The following is a 12,404-nucleotide window of genomic DNA, read 5'->3' as shown; positions in this document are numbered from 1 at the left end:
TCTTTTAGTCACAGAAGTAAAAAAGCTGACTAAAACACCCTGCCATAAATTTTATAACTTTTAATTAACAATATCTTGAGTACCATTTAGCAAAGTGATCTCTCTTTTCAGTCTATTTCCTCAGTGTATTCTCTCATGTTTCTTATTCCATGTTACACTTTGCAATAAAGATATCTCTGTATACATATTATTCTTCTTCCTAGGTCAAGAATAAGGACATGGGCTGGGGATGTGGCTCAAGCGGTAACGTGCTCGCCTGGCATGTGCGGGGCGCTGGGTTCAATCCTCAGCACCACATAAAAATAAAGATGTTGTGTCCACCGTAAACTAAAAATAAATATTAAAAAAAAAAAAGAATAAGGACAATGTTTCATTCACCTTACTATTTTCCCCAAACAATAATACTGTATCATTCACAAAGTAGGTACTAAATGTTTTGAATGAATAAATGAATTCTAAAATTACCCCATATGAGTGGGCAGTAAGAGTATATATGTGTGTGTGTTGAAGTGACAGGTTTTGTGTGTGTGCGTGTGTGTGAAGGTCAAGGCAAAATTTTAGAAATGAATACCTAGGGAATTTCCTAATCCTGAGAGTATGGTAAAAAAGAAGGAAAACAACAGGGAAGTGTATGGTAAAGTGGTAGGACCAAACAGATTGATGCTAATCACTCTTTGGCAAGAGAAAAACTTCTAATATTGTGCAGATGAGTAATACCTGCCAGTAAACAGGGAATCAGAAAACACCCAGGCACCGTAGCACATGCCTGCAGTCCCAGTGGCGAGGGAGGATGAAGCAGGAGGATTGTGAGTTCAAAGCCAGTCGCCTCAGCAATGGCAAGGCGCTAAGCAAAGCAGTGAGACCCTGTCTCTAAAGAAAATACAAAATAGGGCTGGGGATATGACTCAGTGGTTGACTGCCCTTTAGTTCAATCCCTGGCCTATGCCCCATCGCCAAAAAAAAAAGAAAACAAGTGATTTGCGAAGCCCCAAGGTAGCCAGGTATGGTGGTAAGTAGCCATAAACCCAGATACTTGGGAGGCTGAGGTAAGAGGATCACTTAAGCCTGGGAGTTCAGAGTCAGCCTGGACAACATAGAGAGACCCCATGTCACTTAAAAAAAAAAAAAGCCCCCAAATGAATTAACTGTGGTATAAAAGGAAATAACAACTCCAATATATTCAGGTAAAGACTGATATGCCCAAGATATCTAGGCTACAATATGAGGGCCACTCTAGTGTCAGAGTTCCTGAAAAGACAATAGGAAAATGAAACATTTCTCTAGATGAAAACAAACAAAAATAATAGGACAGTATACCAATCCTTAAGCTTTCCCCATGTTCCCAATAACTTCCCTGACTTTCCCATTCTTTTTTTTTATATATATATATTTTTATTTTTTAAAGAGAGAGAGAATTTTTTTTTTTTTTTTAAATATTTATTGTTTAGTTTTCGGCAGACACAACATCTTTGTTTGTATGTGGTGCTGAGGATGGAACCCGGGCCCCAAGCATGCCAGGCGAGTACGCTACCGCTTGAGCCACATCCCCAGCCCAATTTTCCCATTCTTACATGACTTTCAAGTTATTGACATCTCCATTTTCTAGCCCAAACTGTTAGATAAGTAGTAGAGCTCTTATTCAGTCTACAATCTGTACCTAGGCAGTGAATAGGGCTTAGAATACAGTAAGTATATTTTAAAGTTGGCAATAATTTGGCATCATCAAGGTAATTTCATTATAACTTCCCTACTTTCCGGATGTCCAGTTAAGATTTGGCTCAGTTATTTAAGCCACACCATCCACTTTCTCTTCTAATTGTCTCTATCTAGCGGGCAGGAGCTTCCAAGAAACATGATGTAGTAGGCACTGCAGTATACTGGCTGCTTGTTGGGGTTGGAATAGACCTGTTCAGGTTTGAGGGATGTGAAAGGGTTAGCTCCATATGCAGTGACGTGTATATCAAGGTTCACCAAAATCTGCAAAGAGGCTGCCAATTCCTGATGGCTGTGGGAAAGAGATAAGAAAAATTACTCTTACTGATTATGAGAAAGAATAGAAACTGCTTAAGAATATAATATTTCTCTACTCATCAATCACAAGAATTATCTAAGACTAGACTAGACCATGACTATCTTTTCCTCCCAAACATCTCACTAAATCACTGATTAGCACAGGACTTTGTTCCAAGGGGATGAATAAGCCACAAGGTAGAAGGAAGAATATCTTCATGAGAAGACATGCATCTTCATAAGAAGAGAGATGAGCAAGTGGGATCAAAATGAGTTAATATGTACAGAGAGGCAGGAGTGTGTCAGGAAAATATCATAAATAAGTCAAAACCTGTAAACAGTAATCAATGTAGGGATCTTATAGTCACGAAGTAGCAGCAGGGTGGGCAGCCAAGCTTCCATCAAGTTCAGGGATGCATGGAAACCTATGGAACAAAAGTAGAAAAGGGAATACTGAGGAGAAAAGCTGAAGTAGACCTTACGAGCAAGATACTTCTTCGACTGCATTTACCCCAATCCTCACATTGCTCACCCCAATATTAATCATCATTCATCCCCACTAGGTTCTTCAATGAAACATTCTGAACCCAGATGTAGTTAGCACATATGGCAAATTAATTAAGGTCATCATCATAGTGTGTTTAATAAGACCAAATGAATAGGGTTCTAAAGATAGAACATATAAGAATCAGGATGGAAAATCTCAGGGGAGTCACTCAGTATTTCTCTGAACTAATGGTGCTTACCTGGATGGAATGCCACCACCATATCTGGATAGGCTATCTTCCCAGTCTCTATCTGCTCTTCCCAGAAGTCATGATAGAGGCTCCTGTGGCCACTAAGCTGAATTGTGCCAGGTTCCAGAGGTGAAGCTGAGGTGCTGTGTAAAAAGTCAGCAGACACATCTACACCCACCATGATCACATGGAGGCCAAGGTGTCCAGAAAACATATAGCCAAGCTCATCATAGTCCCCAGAACGAGTGAGAAATGTCTCCACGTGGGACGCACCAACCACATGCACTGCACTTCCTCCAGTCTTCCGAACATCTATCCCTAGGACCCTAAACCCTAGGCCCAGAGTCAAAGGCCGTGACAGAACATCTGTCAGGAGTCGCCTCAAAGAGCCCTTCAAGTCATCTGGGTCTGGCCTCGGCCTTCCTACACTGGCCCATAAGGAGGTCATAGCATGACTGCCTAGTATAGCATTCAGTGTAGCATCTATCTGCAACCCCCTCATAGAAAACCAGGTATTCCAGTCCTGTACATCTTCAGCCGGCCATGGCCAAGGTCCTGAGGGTAGGACAAAATCACCTGTAGAGAAGAAGGAATAAGAAGTAACCCAATCCTTCCCTGGCTTCAAAATTCTCTCCTCACTTATAACCAATCATCATTCCATGTTCATTTTGCAAACCTGTGACCATAGGTGTCCCATCCCTTGCCCCAGTTCCTCATTTCCTCCTCATAACAACATGCTTTCATATTTTTCTCTGAATGTAAACAACTAAGATAATTTTGGCAGACTTTCCCAATACTACCACTCCACCTGTGGCCAGAAGCCATTCCATGAGACGATCCACAGCCACAAGACGAAGCTCTTGACAAACCTTCCTGTGTACTGGCCAATCTGACCTCTGGCACTCTGGGCCACAGTAATAGACATTTCTGCACCTAAAGGAATAAGCCACAGAAATAAATGTTCCTGTACCATAAAGTTAATTGGATATGTCCAGGGATGGGAACTGATATTCTTGCACCTAGGTTGAAAGATTAATGAATGGGTAAGGAGGATGCAGAAAAGAATAACAGCTGCGCCCCAAATGTGGGGAATAAAGAGGAGGCAGAAGGAACAGGGAATGCAATTGTTCTCTCAGACCAGGGTGATACCTCTGTTTTTATCTGGAACAACTTACTTTTTACATCACTTTAAGGAAAAATAAAAGCACAAAACCAAACCAACAATGTGCAGCTGCTCTCTAATCATGTGTATGGCACAGCCCCAAGCACCCCATAACAGATGTGGTCTTACTCCTTGAGTACTCAAGAAGAGGGAGTAGAGAAGAAGGTATTTGTCTCTTATCTCATCTCCCCACAACATCAAAAATAATAAGCAGGATTATAACCGTGTTCTAATCTGTCTATATTGTGGTTCACACAAAATGATGAATGAGCCTTAAATGAATCTGAACATTCTTAGACCTTTCCTTTTATAATGAGGATTTAGTATAGGATGATTTCTGAATGTCTCCCCAGTTAGTACCCCACAAATCACCTCTTACAGTGCCGAAGAACTTTGGAGTCTGAAAGGTTACTAGGGAGTGCTCTACAGTGAGCACAGAATCGGAATGTGTCCTCCATCCTCTGGAACATTTCTTGAGGACATTGAAATCCAAAGCCTGATACAGGGATACCCCCATCTATCACCAACCTGTAGAGACAGCATGGAAGAAGAACGGCAATAGGGAAAAGAGTGTCTCCAAAATCTCTTATGTCCCCCATCGTGCCTTCTGTACATTTTCACATACTCCTATGTCTCCTAGTCCCATCATTCTTATTTAAACAAATTATATTTTTTTCTGTAGTAATAAAACTGGAAAAAGTCAGGATGAGAAGATCCCTCATTACAAATATCCCATACTGACCAAATTATACTCTACCTTTTGAAATCACTTCTCCTAAAGACAATATATCCCTCTTCCACATTTTGTCACTCACTTGTATTCTTCATAACTTTTCATGTTCAGCTTTTGAAGGATCAGCTGGGACAGACCAGGAACATTACTGTCCAAGGAGAAGAAGCCATGTGCATCAATGCTAGGGCCAGGTTTTGAGAGAGTCAGAGGCAGAGGAGTCACAACTGTGGGAGGGATCACAACCACGGGAGCCACTGTTGGGGATTTCTTGTGCCTCCGTCGCCGTAAGCGTGGAGCCATGACCTGTCCAATGATACCTGGGAACTATATGCAAAACAGATATGGAATGGAATTCTGCAAGCTGGACACATGTTTTCAAATGTTTGACCTTTTACTTCCTGTTCTAGTCAGGTTAGTAGTAAGATTTATTTAGTAATTATGGATTGTTGATCATCACAGACAGTTGTGAAAAATAAAACTAAATGTATATGAATATAAATTTATACATGTGCTATATATGAAGTTCCATATATAAATATACATATGTATTTCCACATATATATGTAAGTGCACAGAAAAAGTTATGTCAGGGCTTTTAGAAAACTGATGACAGTAATTAAGTCTGAATAGGGGAAGAAGGCAGTGGAATATGAAAAGTACTGATCAATGAGACTTTAGTCTTATCTGTTATATTTAACTTTTCTATAAGGAGAATATATTTATATATTAATATACTTTTTTTTTCATACTAGAGATTGAACCTAAGGGGCTCTTAACCACTGAGCCACACCTCCAGGCCTTTTTCTTTTTAATTTTGAGTCAGGGTCTTGCTATGTTGCTTAGGGCCTTGTTAAGTTGCTGAGGCTGGCCTTGAACTTGTGATCTTCTTGTCTCAGACTCGCATATAGTCTGTGGGATTACAGATGTGTGCCACAACATCCAGCAGCATATTGTATTTTTAAATCAACTTAAAAGAGAAGTGGAAAGATGAAACATTCATTCCAAAAGACCTATCATCACATTGATAAGCAATAAACCAATAGAAATAGAAATTAAATGCAATACAAAACGAGCAGCATAATGCAAAGAGTTACATATTCTAAGCAAGTCAGGCAAATTATGAAGAAAATTACCTAAAGAGGTAAGTTTTGAAGTAAAAATAAGGCCATTCCCACTTATTACTGAGCTGAGACTCTAAAGTCCAATTCTCCTGCCTTGTTTTCTCCCACGCTTTCCACAAGGGTTGAGTAGACACAAGGGACCACATTGGTAAAAATTAAAACATCCACTCATTCAATATATATTTATTGATGGACAGATAAAATCACTTTCAATACTATATGGAAACAAGTATGAAAAAATATATCATCAAAATGTCTTGCAGGGGGATTAAATATAGACTATAATATAAAGTACTATAAAAATCCTCTAAGCAAAGTGCAACTAAAGCACTAATGGGCAATGAGACAGAGAGTCTCTCTAGTAGGTGAGCTATAGAAAGACTTCATGAAGCAAATGTTGATGAAATTAGCGAGTCATAATAGTAATTATATGTTTATTTTTAGAGGAACTGCTATAATCTTTCCCATGAATGCCCTCCCCATGGAAAATTTCACATTTCTACCAACAGTGCACAAGGGTTCCAGTTACTCTATATCCTCATCAACATTTGCTATTTTCTGTTTTGTTCTTAATTGTTTTGGTGGTACTGGGGATTGAACCCAGGGCCTTGTGATGTGTTAGGCAAGTACTCTTACCAATAAGCTACATCCATATCTCCTTTTGAATTTTATTTTGAGATAGGATCTTGTTAAATTCCCCTGGCTGGCCTTGAACTTTCAGTCCTCTTGCCTCATCCTCCCGAGTAGCTGGTATTACACGCATGGGTGCACCTAGCTAGCTAGGGCACTGTGGAAAAGGGTATGACAGTTCCTCTAAAAGTAGACATATAGTTACTATTATGACTCACAAATTTCGTTTTTAGGTATATACACCAAATAATTAAAAATGAGTGCCCAAAGGCTTATACGACTTATAGTTTATAGCAGCACCATTCATAATAGCTAGAAGATAGAAACAAGTAACAAATCTACCAATAGATAAATGGGTAAACATATTGAGATCACACACAAACAGAGAGAGAAACAGACAAAAGAGAGATATGAGTAAATATCATTCAGTCATAAAAAAGAAATATTGACACATGCTACAATGTAGATGAACCTCAAAAACATTATGCTAAGTGAAAGAAGCCAGACACGGTTACATGTTATATGATGCCATTTATATGAAATACCAAGAATAGAGGCAGAAAGAAGATTGAGGGTTGCTAAGGAAGTGAGAAGTAACTGCTTAACACTTATGGGGCTTTCTTTTGGAGCAATGAAAATATTTTGGAACTACACAGAGGTAGTAGTTGCACAACACTGAAAAGTACTAAACGGCATGCAGTTGCTAACTTAAAATTATTTTTATGTTGTATGAATTTCACCTTAAAACTAAAAAGTAAGGGAGGGCAGGAGGGAGGAAGAAAGAAAGGAGAGAATCTATAGACACCAGAGAGGCTAAAAAGTTATTAATATCCAGATTAACTGCCTACAAGGAGGGGAAATGATACAGGATAAAAACACTGGCAGCAGTTGGTTTCACTATGAACAAGGTAACAAAGTTCAAATCATGGATCATGTTTTGTTACAAAATGGCCTGACATTTGATCCTTCTAAACAGATGTGTTAGGATAAAAACCCAAGAATCATAATTTAACTGAGGTAGATGTAGATGGTAAAAACAAATAAAATTTCTCATAATTATTCAGTTCATACTTGTGTTTTATACAGCTCTTACAAACTCCTGGTCTAAAGAATAAATTTATACTTCCTTTGATACTTTCTTTCCTCTCACCCTTATATTTCCATCTACCCTTTCAATGTCTCCCTTCAATCCATGGCAAATGGATTGAGTCAACAGAACAGAGATAGCTAAGCTCATGTGCATACCATATTCTGTACATTACTGCCAATGAAGAAAATACTGCATCTAATAATAGTTGATTATATTAAGGTTTAAGGGTCATGCCCCTTTACCTAAAGAGAAGATAGAATTGCCTGTCATACCTTAGAACCCTGTTCCCAATAACTGACCTGTCTTCCATTTTAAAATTTTTATTATTTTTTTGTGCCTATGGTAATATAGATTGAACCCAGGGTCTCACACGAGCTAGGCAAGCGTTCTACCACAAGCCTTCTACCTTCTACCACTCTGCCCATCTACCCTCCACTTTTAATCACCACACATTCTCAGTGTATTTCCAGAATAACTGCCACTCTAAAAAAACCAAAACAAAACAAAAAACATTTATCTGCTCTATTTACCATATTTCAAGTCAATATAACACCTTAAAAGTTGAAAGAATGGTCAGGTGTGGTGGTACACACCTATAATCCCAGCTACTTGGGAGGCTGATGCAGAAGGATCAAAAGCCTCAGGAACTTAGCCAGACACAGCCTCAAAATAAAAAGTGCTGGGGATGTGGCTCAGTGGTACAGTGCCCCTGAGCTCAATTTGCACCATCACTAAAAAAATTTTAAAAAGGTTTAAAAAATACACTTTTCCCCCATTACTGTTATAAAAGGAAAGTATCTTTAATTTGAGACAATTTAAAGGTCTTGAATTCCAGGATTTATCTCCATCTTCCCCATGCTAAACTATAAGCCTTTTTGCTGCAAGCCAATTAAGGTCTAAAAGGTATTGCTTCAACTCCATTTCCAAGGATGTCTTTCTCCAATGGAAGACTAACTCTTCGAAGATTAACTTTTGGTAAAACGGGGTTAATAGAACCAGCTAGAAGTTAAAAGGAGCATACAGCTTGGTGAAAAGAATTGGCAATGATGAAATCCTTAATGTCACAGGCTTGCTATGCCTAGTGTATATTGATGATCTATGGGACAAACGTGCTAACATTCTGACAGGAAGGTAATATGGCAGGAATAAGAAGCAAGGCTTTGCATTTGCATCTCTGTAAGTTTCATTAGGGTCATGTCTGAGCTGGTGTATCCCAGGTCCAAATACAGCTTCCCTGGCTCTAACTTTCCTGCCAAGAGCCCCAGATTCCTCCAAGTTCAAGGAGTAGAAACAGAAGCAAAGGGAAAAAAAAACCAGAAGTGTGACGAGAGCGAAACTGCAAAGAATTGTGGTAAGCTCTCAGAACTTTCCAGAGTTCAATCTATCTTACCTAGAAAGGGAATCACCTTAGATTTTTTTCCTAGTCATCCCTAGTGACTTAGGCTCCAACTTATTCCCAGTATTTTAAAGAGAAAACACCCAACACCAAGTTCTATGAAGGAGATATGAAATTGACTGCCTAGAAAAAGTTATACCCTTCATCTCCAAATTACAAACTAAAATATTAACCTATTCCTAGACAAGAGGACTACCATTTTTCTCCCGTACCAATAAAAGCCCCAATTTTCACCTAAATCACCATCATCTAAATGCAGACCACTAGGACCCATCTAAATTTCTCTGATTTATTAGCAAACACAAAGTATCTCTGGTGAGGTGAGGAGGAGTAAAGCTGGTCACTGGGGATCCTCAAAGGGGGGGGGGAAAGACAAAAGGAAAAAAAGAAAGAAATTAAGAACATTGCTCTTATGATTCAGCTGCTTAATCTGTGATTAACACTTCCTGGGGTGATAAATACTTTACTCAATTATAAACTAAGGAAGAAGACAGGTTGATGGGAAAGTAACTTACCCTGCTAAGCCCTAGGTTTCCTTCCTTCTCTCTTTCCTTCAAGTGAAGTGAGTGCTTGATCTTCTCAGATCCAGGTTGTGGCTTACTTGCAGCTGTTCCTTCATATCACTTTCCTCTACAAACTGCTGAAATACTGGGTCTCAGTGATTAAGTGTGTCCTGCCAGTCAGCCAGCCAACCAAAACTGAATTCTCCCTAACCAGGCAAGTAAGAATCTGGACCCCTGCCCAAGGGATTCTGTTTCTGACCCTGACTTTGCCAAGAAGGCTCAAGACTGTCAACACTCCCAAACTCACCAAAAGCCGGGCAGACTGAGGGAAGATGAAACCTACTGCTTCTTGGACTTCTCTCAAGGTAATATTTTTGCTCAGTTTATAGCACCAGAGGAATAAAAAGAAAAAAAAAAAAAATCCTTGGGATTAGTTTAGAAGTCAATAGTTGGTTAGAAAGGGCAGGCACTATGACGGAGGGTACAGGAGTCTCTGGAGTTTGTGGATATCAATCTAGACCCAGCATGAGTTCCCCCAAGTCCAATGTCCTTTTCTGGCATAACAAGCACTGCTTAAATAGAACTCATCTATGTCCAATCCAGGTTTAAATACAAGTATAATTATCCAAGAAAAGAAAAAAGAAATGGTCATTCAATGGCACAAAAGACAACCAACTGTAGGGGAAATATCCAGAATTAATAATTTACTTTTCTTAAAAGGAGAGTAAGCTATTCTCTAAGTGAGAGTGTCATCAAGGACATTCCATTCCAATGCACACTTATTCCATCAAAAAAGGAATAAGTCTTTTTGTAATATTAATATAATTAAGAATAACATTTTAGTTAATGAATGAAAATGCCTATTATTCCTAGAAACAGAAAACAGAAAAGAATCAATGTAACCCATTATCTTCTCATTCCTTCTTGTAATGGATGCTGATACAGGATTTCAATTCCACATTCCTAGCTCCTTTGTATTTAGAGTTACTGAGCTGTAGAACAGGAAACTTTGGGGGTAGTCATCCTATATGACTCCAAAATCTGACCTTCTGACTTACCTGCCTCCATGAACATCATCAAACTGGGGGACAGGACCTCTTGCAACGAGGTCTTAGAATGTTGCCAATCAATCCACATAGTTTTGATGCAGAAAATGGATTCTAAAGGAATCCTAAACTGTAGAAAGCACAAATGATAAGCAGGGAAGGTGGAAGAAAAGTGTTAAGGAGTTAATGAAACATTATGTAGCATATCTGTGAACAAAGGAGAATCAGTTATAGTAGGCAAAAATCTTCAATAAATTAGGAGTGATTCATGTTCAACAAAGGTTTCAAGCCAACTTCAAACTTAACTTGCCTCAAAATTTAACTGTGAAACTTAAAGGGGTTTGAGTTATATTATTAATGGCTGAAATGTAGAAGAAAAGAGAAGTCAGAGACTGACTTTGCTAATTCAAAATGTCATTTCTTGTTTTTTTTGGGTGGGGGGTACCAGGGTTTAAACTCAGGGGCACTCAACCACTGAAACACATCCCCAGGCCTACTTTGTATCTTATTTAGAGACAGGGTCTCACTGAATTGCTCAGCGTCTCGCTTTTGCTGAGGCTGGCTTTCAACTCGTGATCCTCCTGTTTCGGCCTCCTAGCTGCTAGGATTACAGGCGTGGGCCACCAAGCCCAGCTCAAAGTATCATCTTTGACTATGAAGGAGAATAACATGTGAAATTTTTGATGTTGAATATTTATATTTTATCATCACTACTACTTGCACTGGTAGACATTCAAAATAATTTTTTTGGGGGGGGTACTGGGGATTGAAACTAGGAGGGCTTTACCACTAAACCCACCTCCATAACTTTTTTTTTTTTTTTTTGAGACAGGAGTCTCACTAAGTTGTTGAGGCTGTCTTTGAACTTGTAATCCTCTTGCCTCAGTCTCCCAAGTCACAACAACTTAGTGAGACTCCTGTCTCAAAAAAAAAAAAAAAAAAAAGGTATGGAGATGTGTGCCATCTGACCAAAGTTATAATTTAGGAAGATGTAAAATTTTATAATTTTCTTTTATCATGAGTTAAAAAATATATTAATAAATACTTCACAAATAGTTTTCTGTGAAACCTATTATGAAGAAAGATTACAAAGAGGTTCCCATTCAGTAGTAGGAAGGGGTCTGTGAGGCTGGTTAATGTTCTCCCACTCTTCATGTATACTGTGAATTGGTCCTTTCTTCTACTTTCCTCTCCCTATTTTTTACTATCAAAATCCATAATTTCTCCAATTTGTTAATGATGTTTATGTTTACCCATGTTTCCCACAAACACTTATTTAACTTTAGTGATAAACCTAAGGACTAAGGAAGTTTCTGGTACCTGGTATACTAATTAAATTCCAACTTCAGGGATGCATAACTTTCATAAAACAGTAATATTAAGAAAGCTCAGTAAGGTATGCTGTCCATAATAAATTTAGAAGCAGTTCACAGACTGGTTTGTAAGCTAATGTTACAGCAAATAAAAATAACAAATCATTTGAGAAGTTCTGTTTGTTATCTTAGGGAAATTAATCTTTATGTGAATGCTCTATAATGTATATCACTGTAATGACTATTCAGAACTATAATTAAATTATGATTAATTATAAAATACAAGCAATATATTTACTTCCCTCAATTTGCAAAATCCTGTACTTGATTATGGAAAAGGAGGAGTATGATGACAAGAAAATCCAATATCATTAATATTTCTTTTACTTATTGCTAAAACATCCAATAATTTCTCAATATCACTATAACAGAATTCTACACAAGAACATTTTCTTTCAATTAAAAATTAATGAATCAAAATAGTGATTTTATATATTATATTTATGAGGCCTATAGAAAGCACCCGAAGTCCTGTAGTACTCAATCACTAATGTTCACAAAAAACAAGTATACTAAAACTTTAAGGAAAACGAGGTGAAATTTATGAAGATAAGAATTTAATTCACCAAATCACCATAAAATATCTGGGATATAATCTTCTCT

General features: G+C 38.2%; 1 protein-coding gene across 1 annotated transcript; it reads right to left on the bottom strand.

Moving 5' to 3' along the window:
- Nucleotides 1-357: 357 nt before the first annotated feature.
- Nucleotides 358-12,403, bottom strand: Mss51 (MSS51 mitochondrial translational activator). Its single transcript, XM_071611175.1, has 6 exons — nucleotides 4,725-12,403; nucleotides 4,282-4,437; nucleotides 3,556-3,680; nucleotides 2,757-3,323; nucleotides 2,342-2,435; nucleotides 358-2,005 (listed from the first exon to the last, which is right to left on the bottom strand). Exons 1-6 carry the CDS (start codon nucleotides 4,940-4,942, stop codon nucleotides 1,813-1,815), a joined length of 1,353 nt encoding a protein of 450 aa, XP_071467276.1. The 5' UTR covers nucleotides 4,943-12,403; the 3' UTR covers nucleotides 358-1,812.
- Nucleotide 12,404: the final 1 nt, after the last annotated feature.

Source organism: Marmota flaviventris, chromosome 4, assembly GCF_047511675.1.
Source record: "Marmota flaviventris isolate mMarFla1 chromosome 4, mMarFla1.hap1, whole genome shotgun sequence".
Lineage (NCBI taxonomy): Eukaryota > Metazoa > Chordata > Mammalia > Rodentia > Sciuridae > Marmota > Marmota flaviventris.
This window is presented reverse-complemented; position numbering and strand designations above follow the sequence as displayed.

Excerpts from the sequence above, each read along its gene's own strand:
- Mss51 (XM_071611175.1), bottom strand. The coding sequence starts at position 4,942 with ATGGCTCCACGCTTACGGCGACGGAGGCACAAGAAATCCCCAACAGTG. Across the intron at positions 4,438-4,724 it reads AAAAGTTATGAAGAATACAA|GTTGGTGATAGATGGGGGTA; the intron begins GTGAGTGACAAA and ends CTGTCTCTACAG. Across the intron at positions 3,324-3,555 it reads GGAATGGCTTCTGGCCACAG|GTGATTTTGTCCTACCCTCA; the intron begins GTGGAGTGGTAG and ends TCTTCTCTACAG.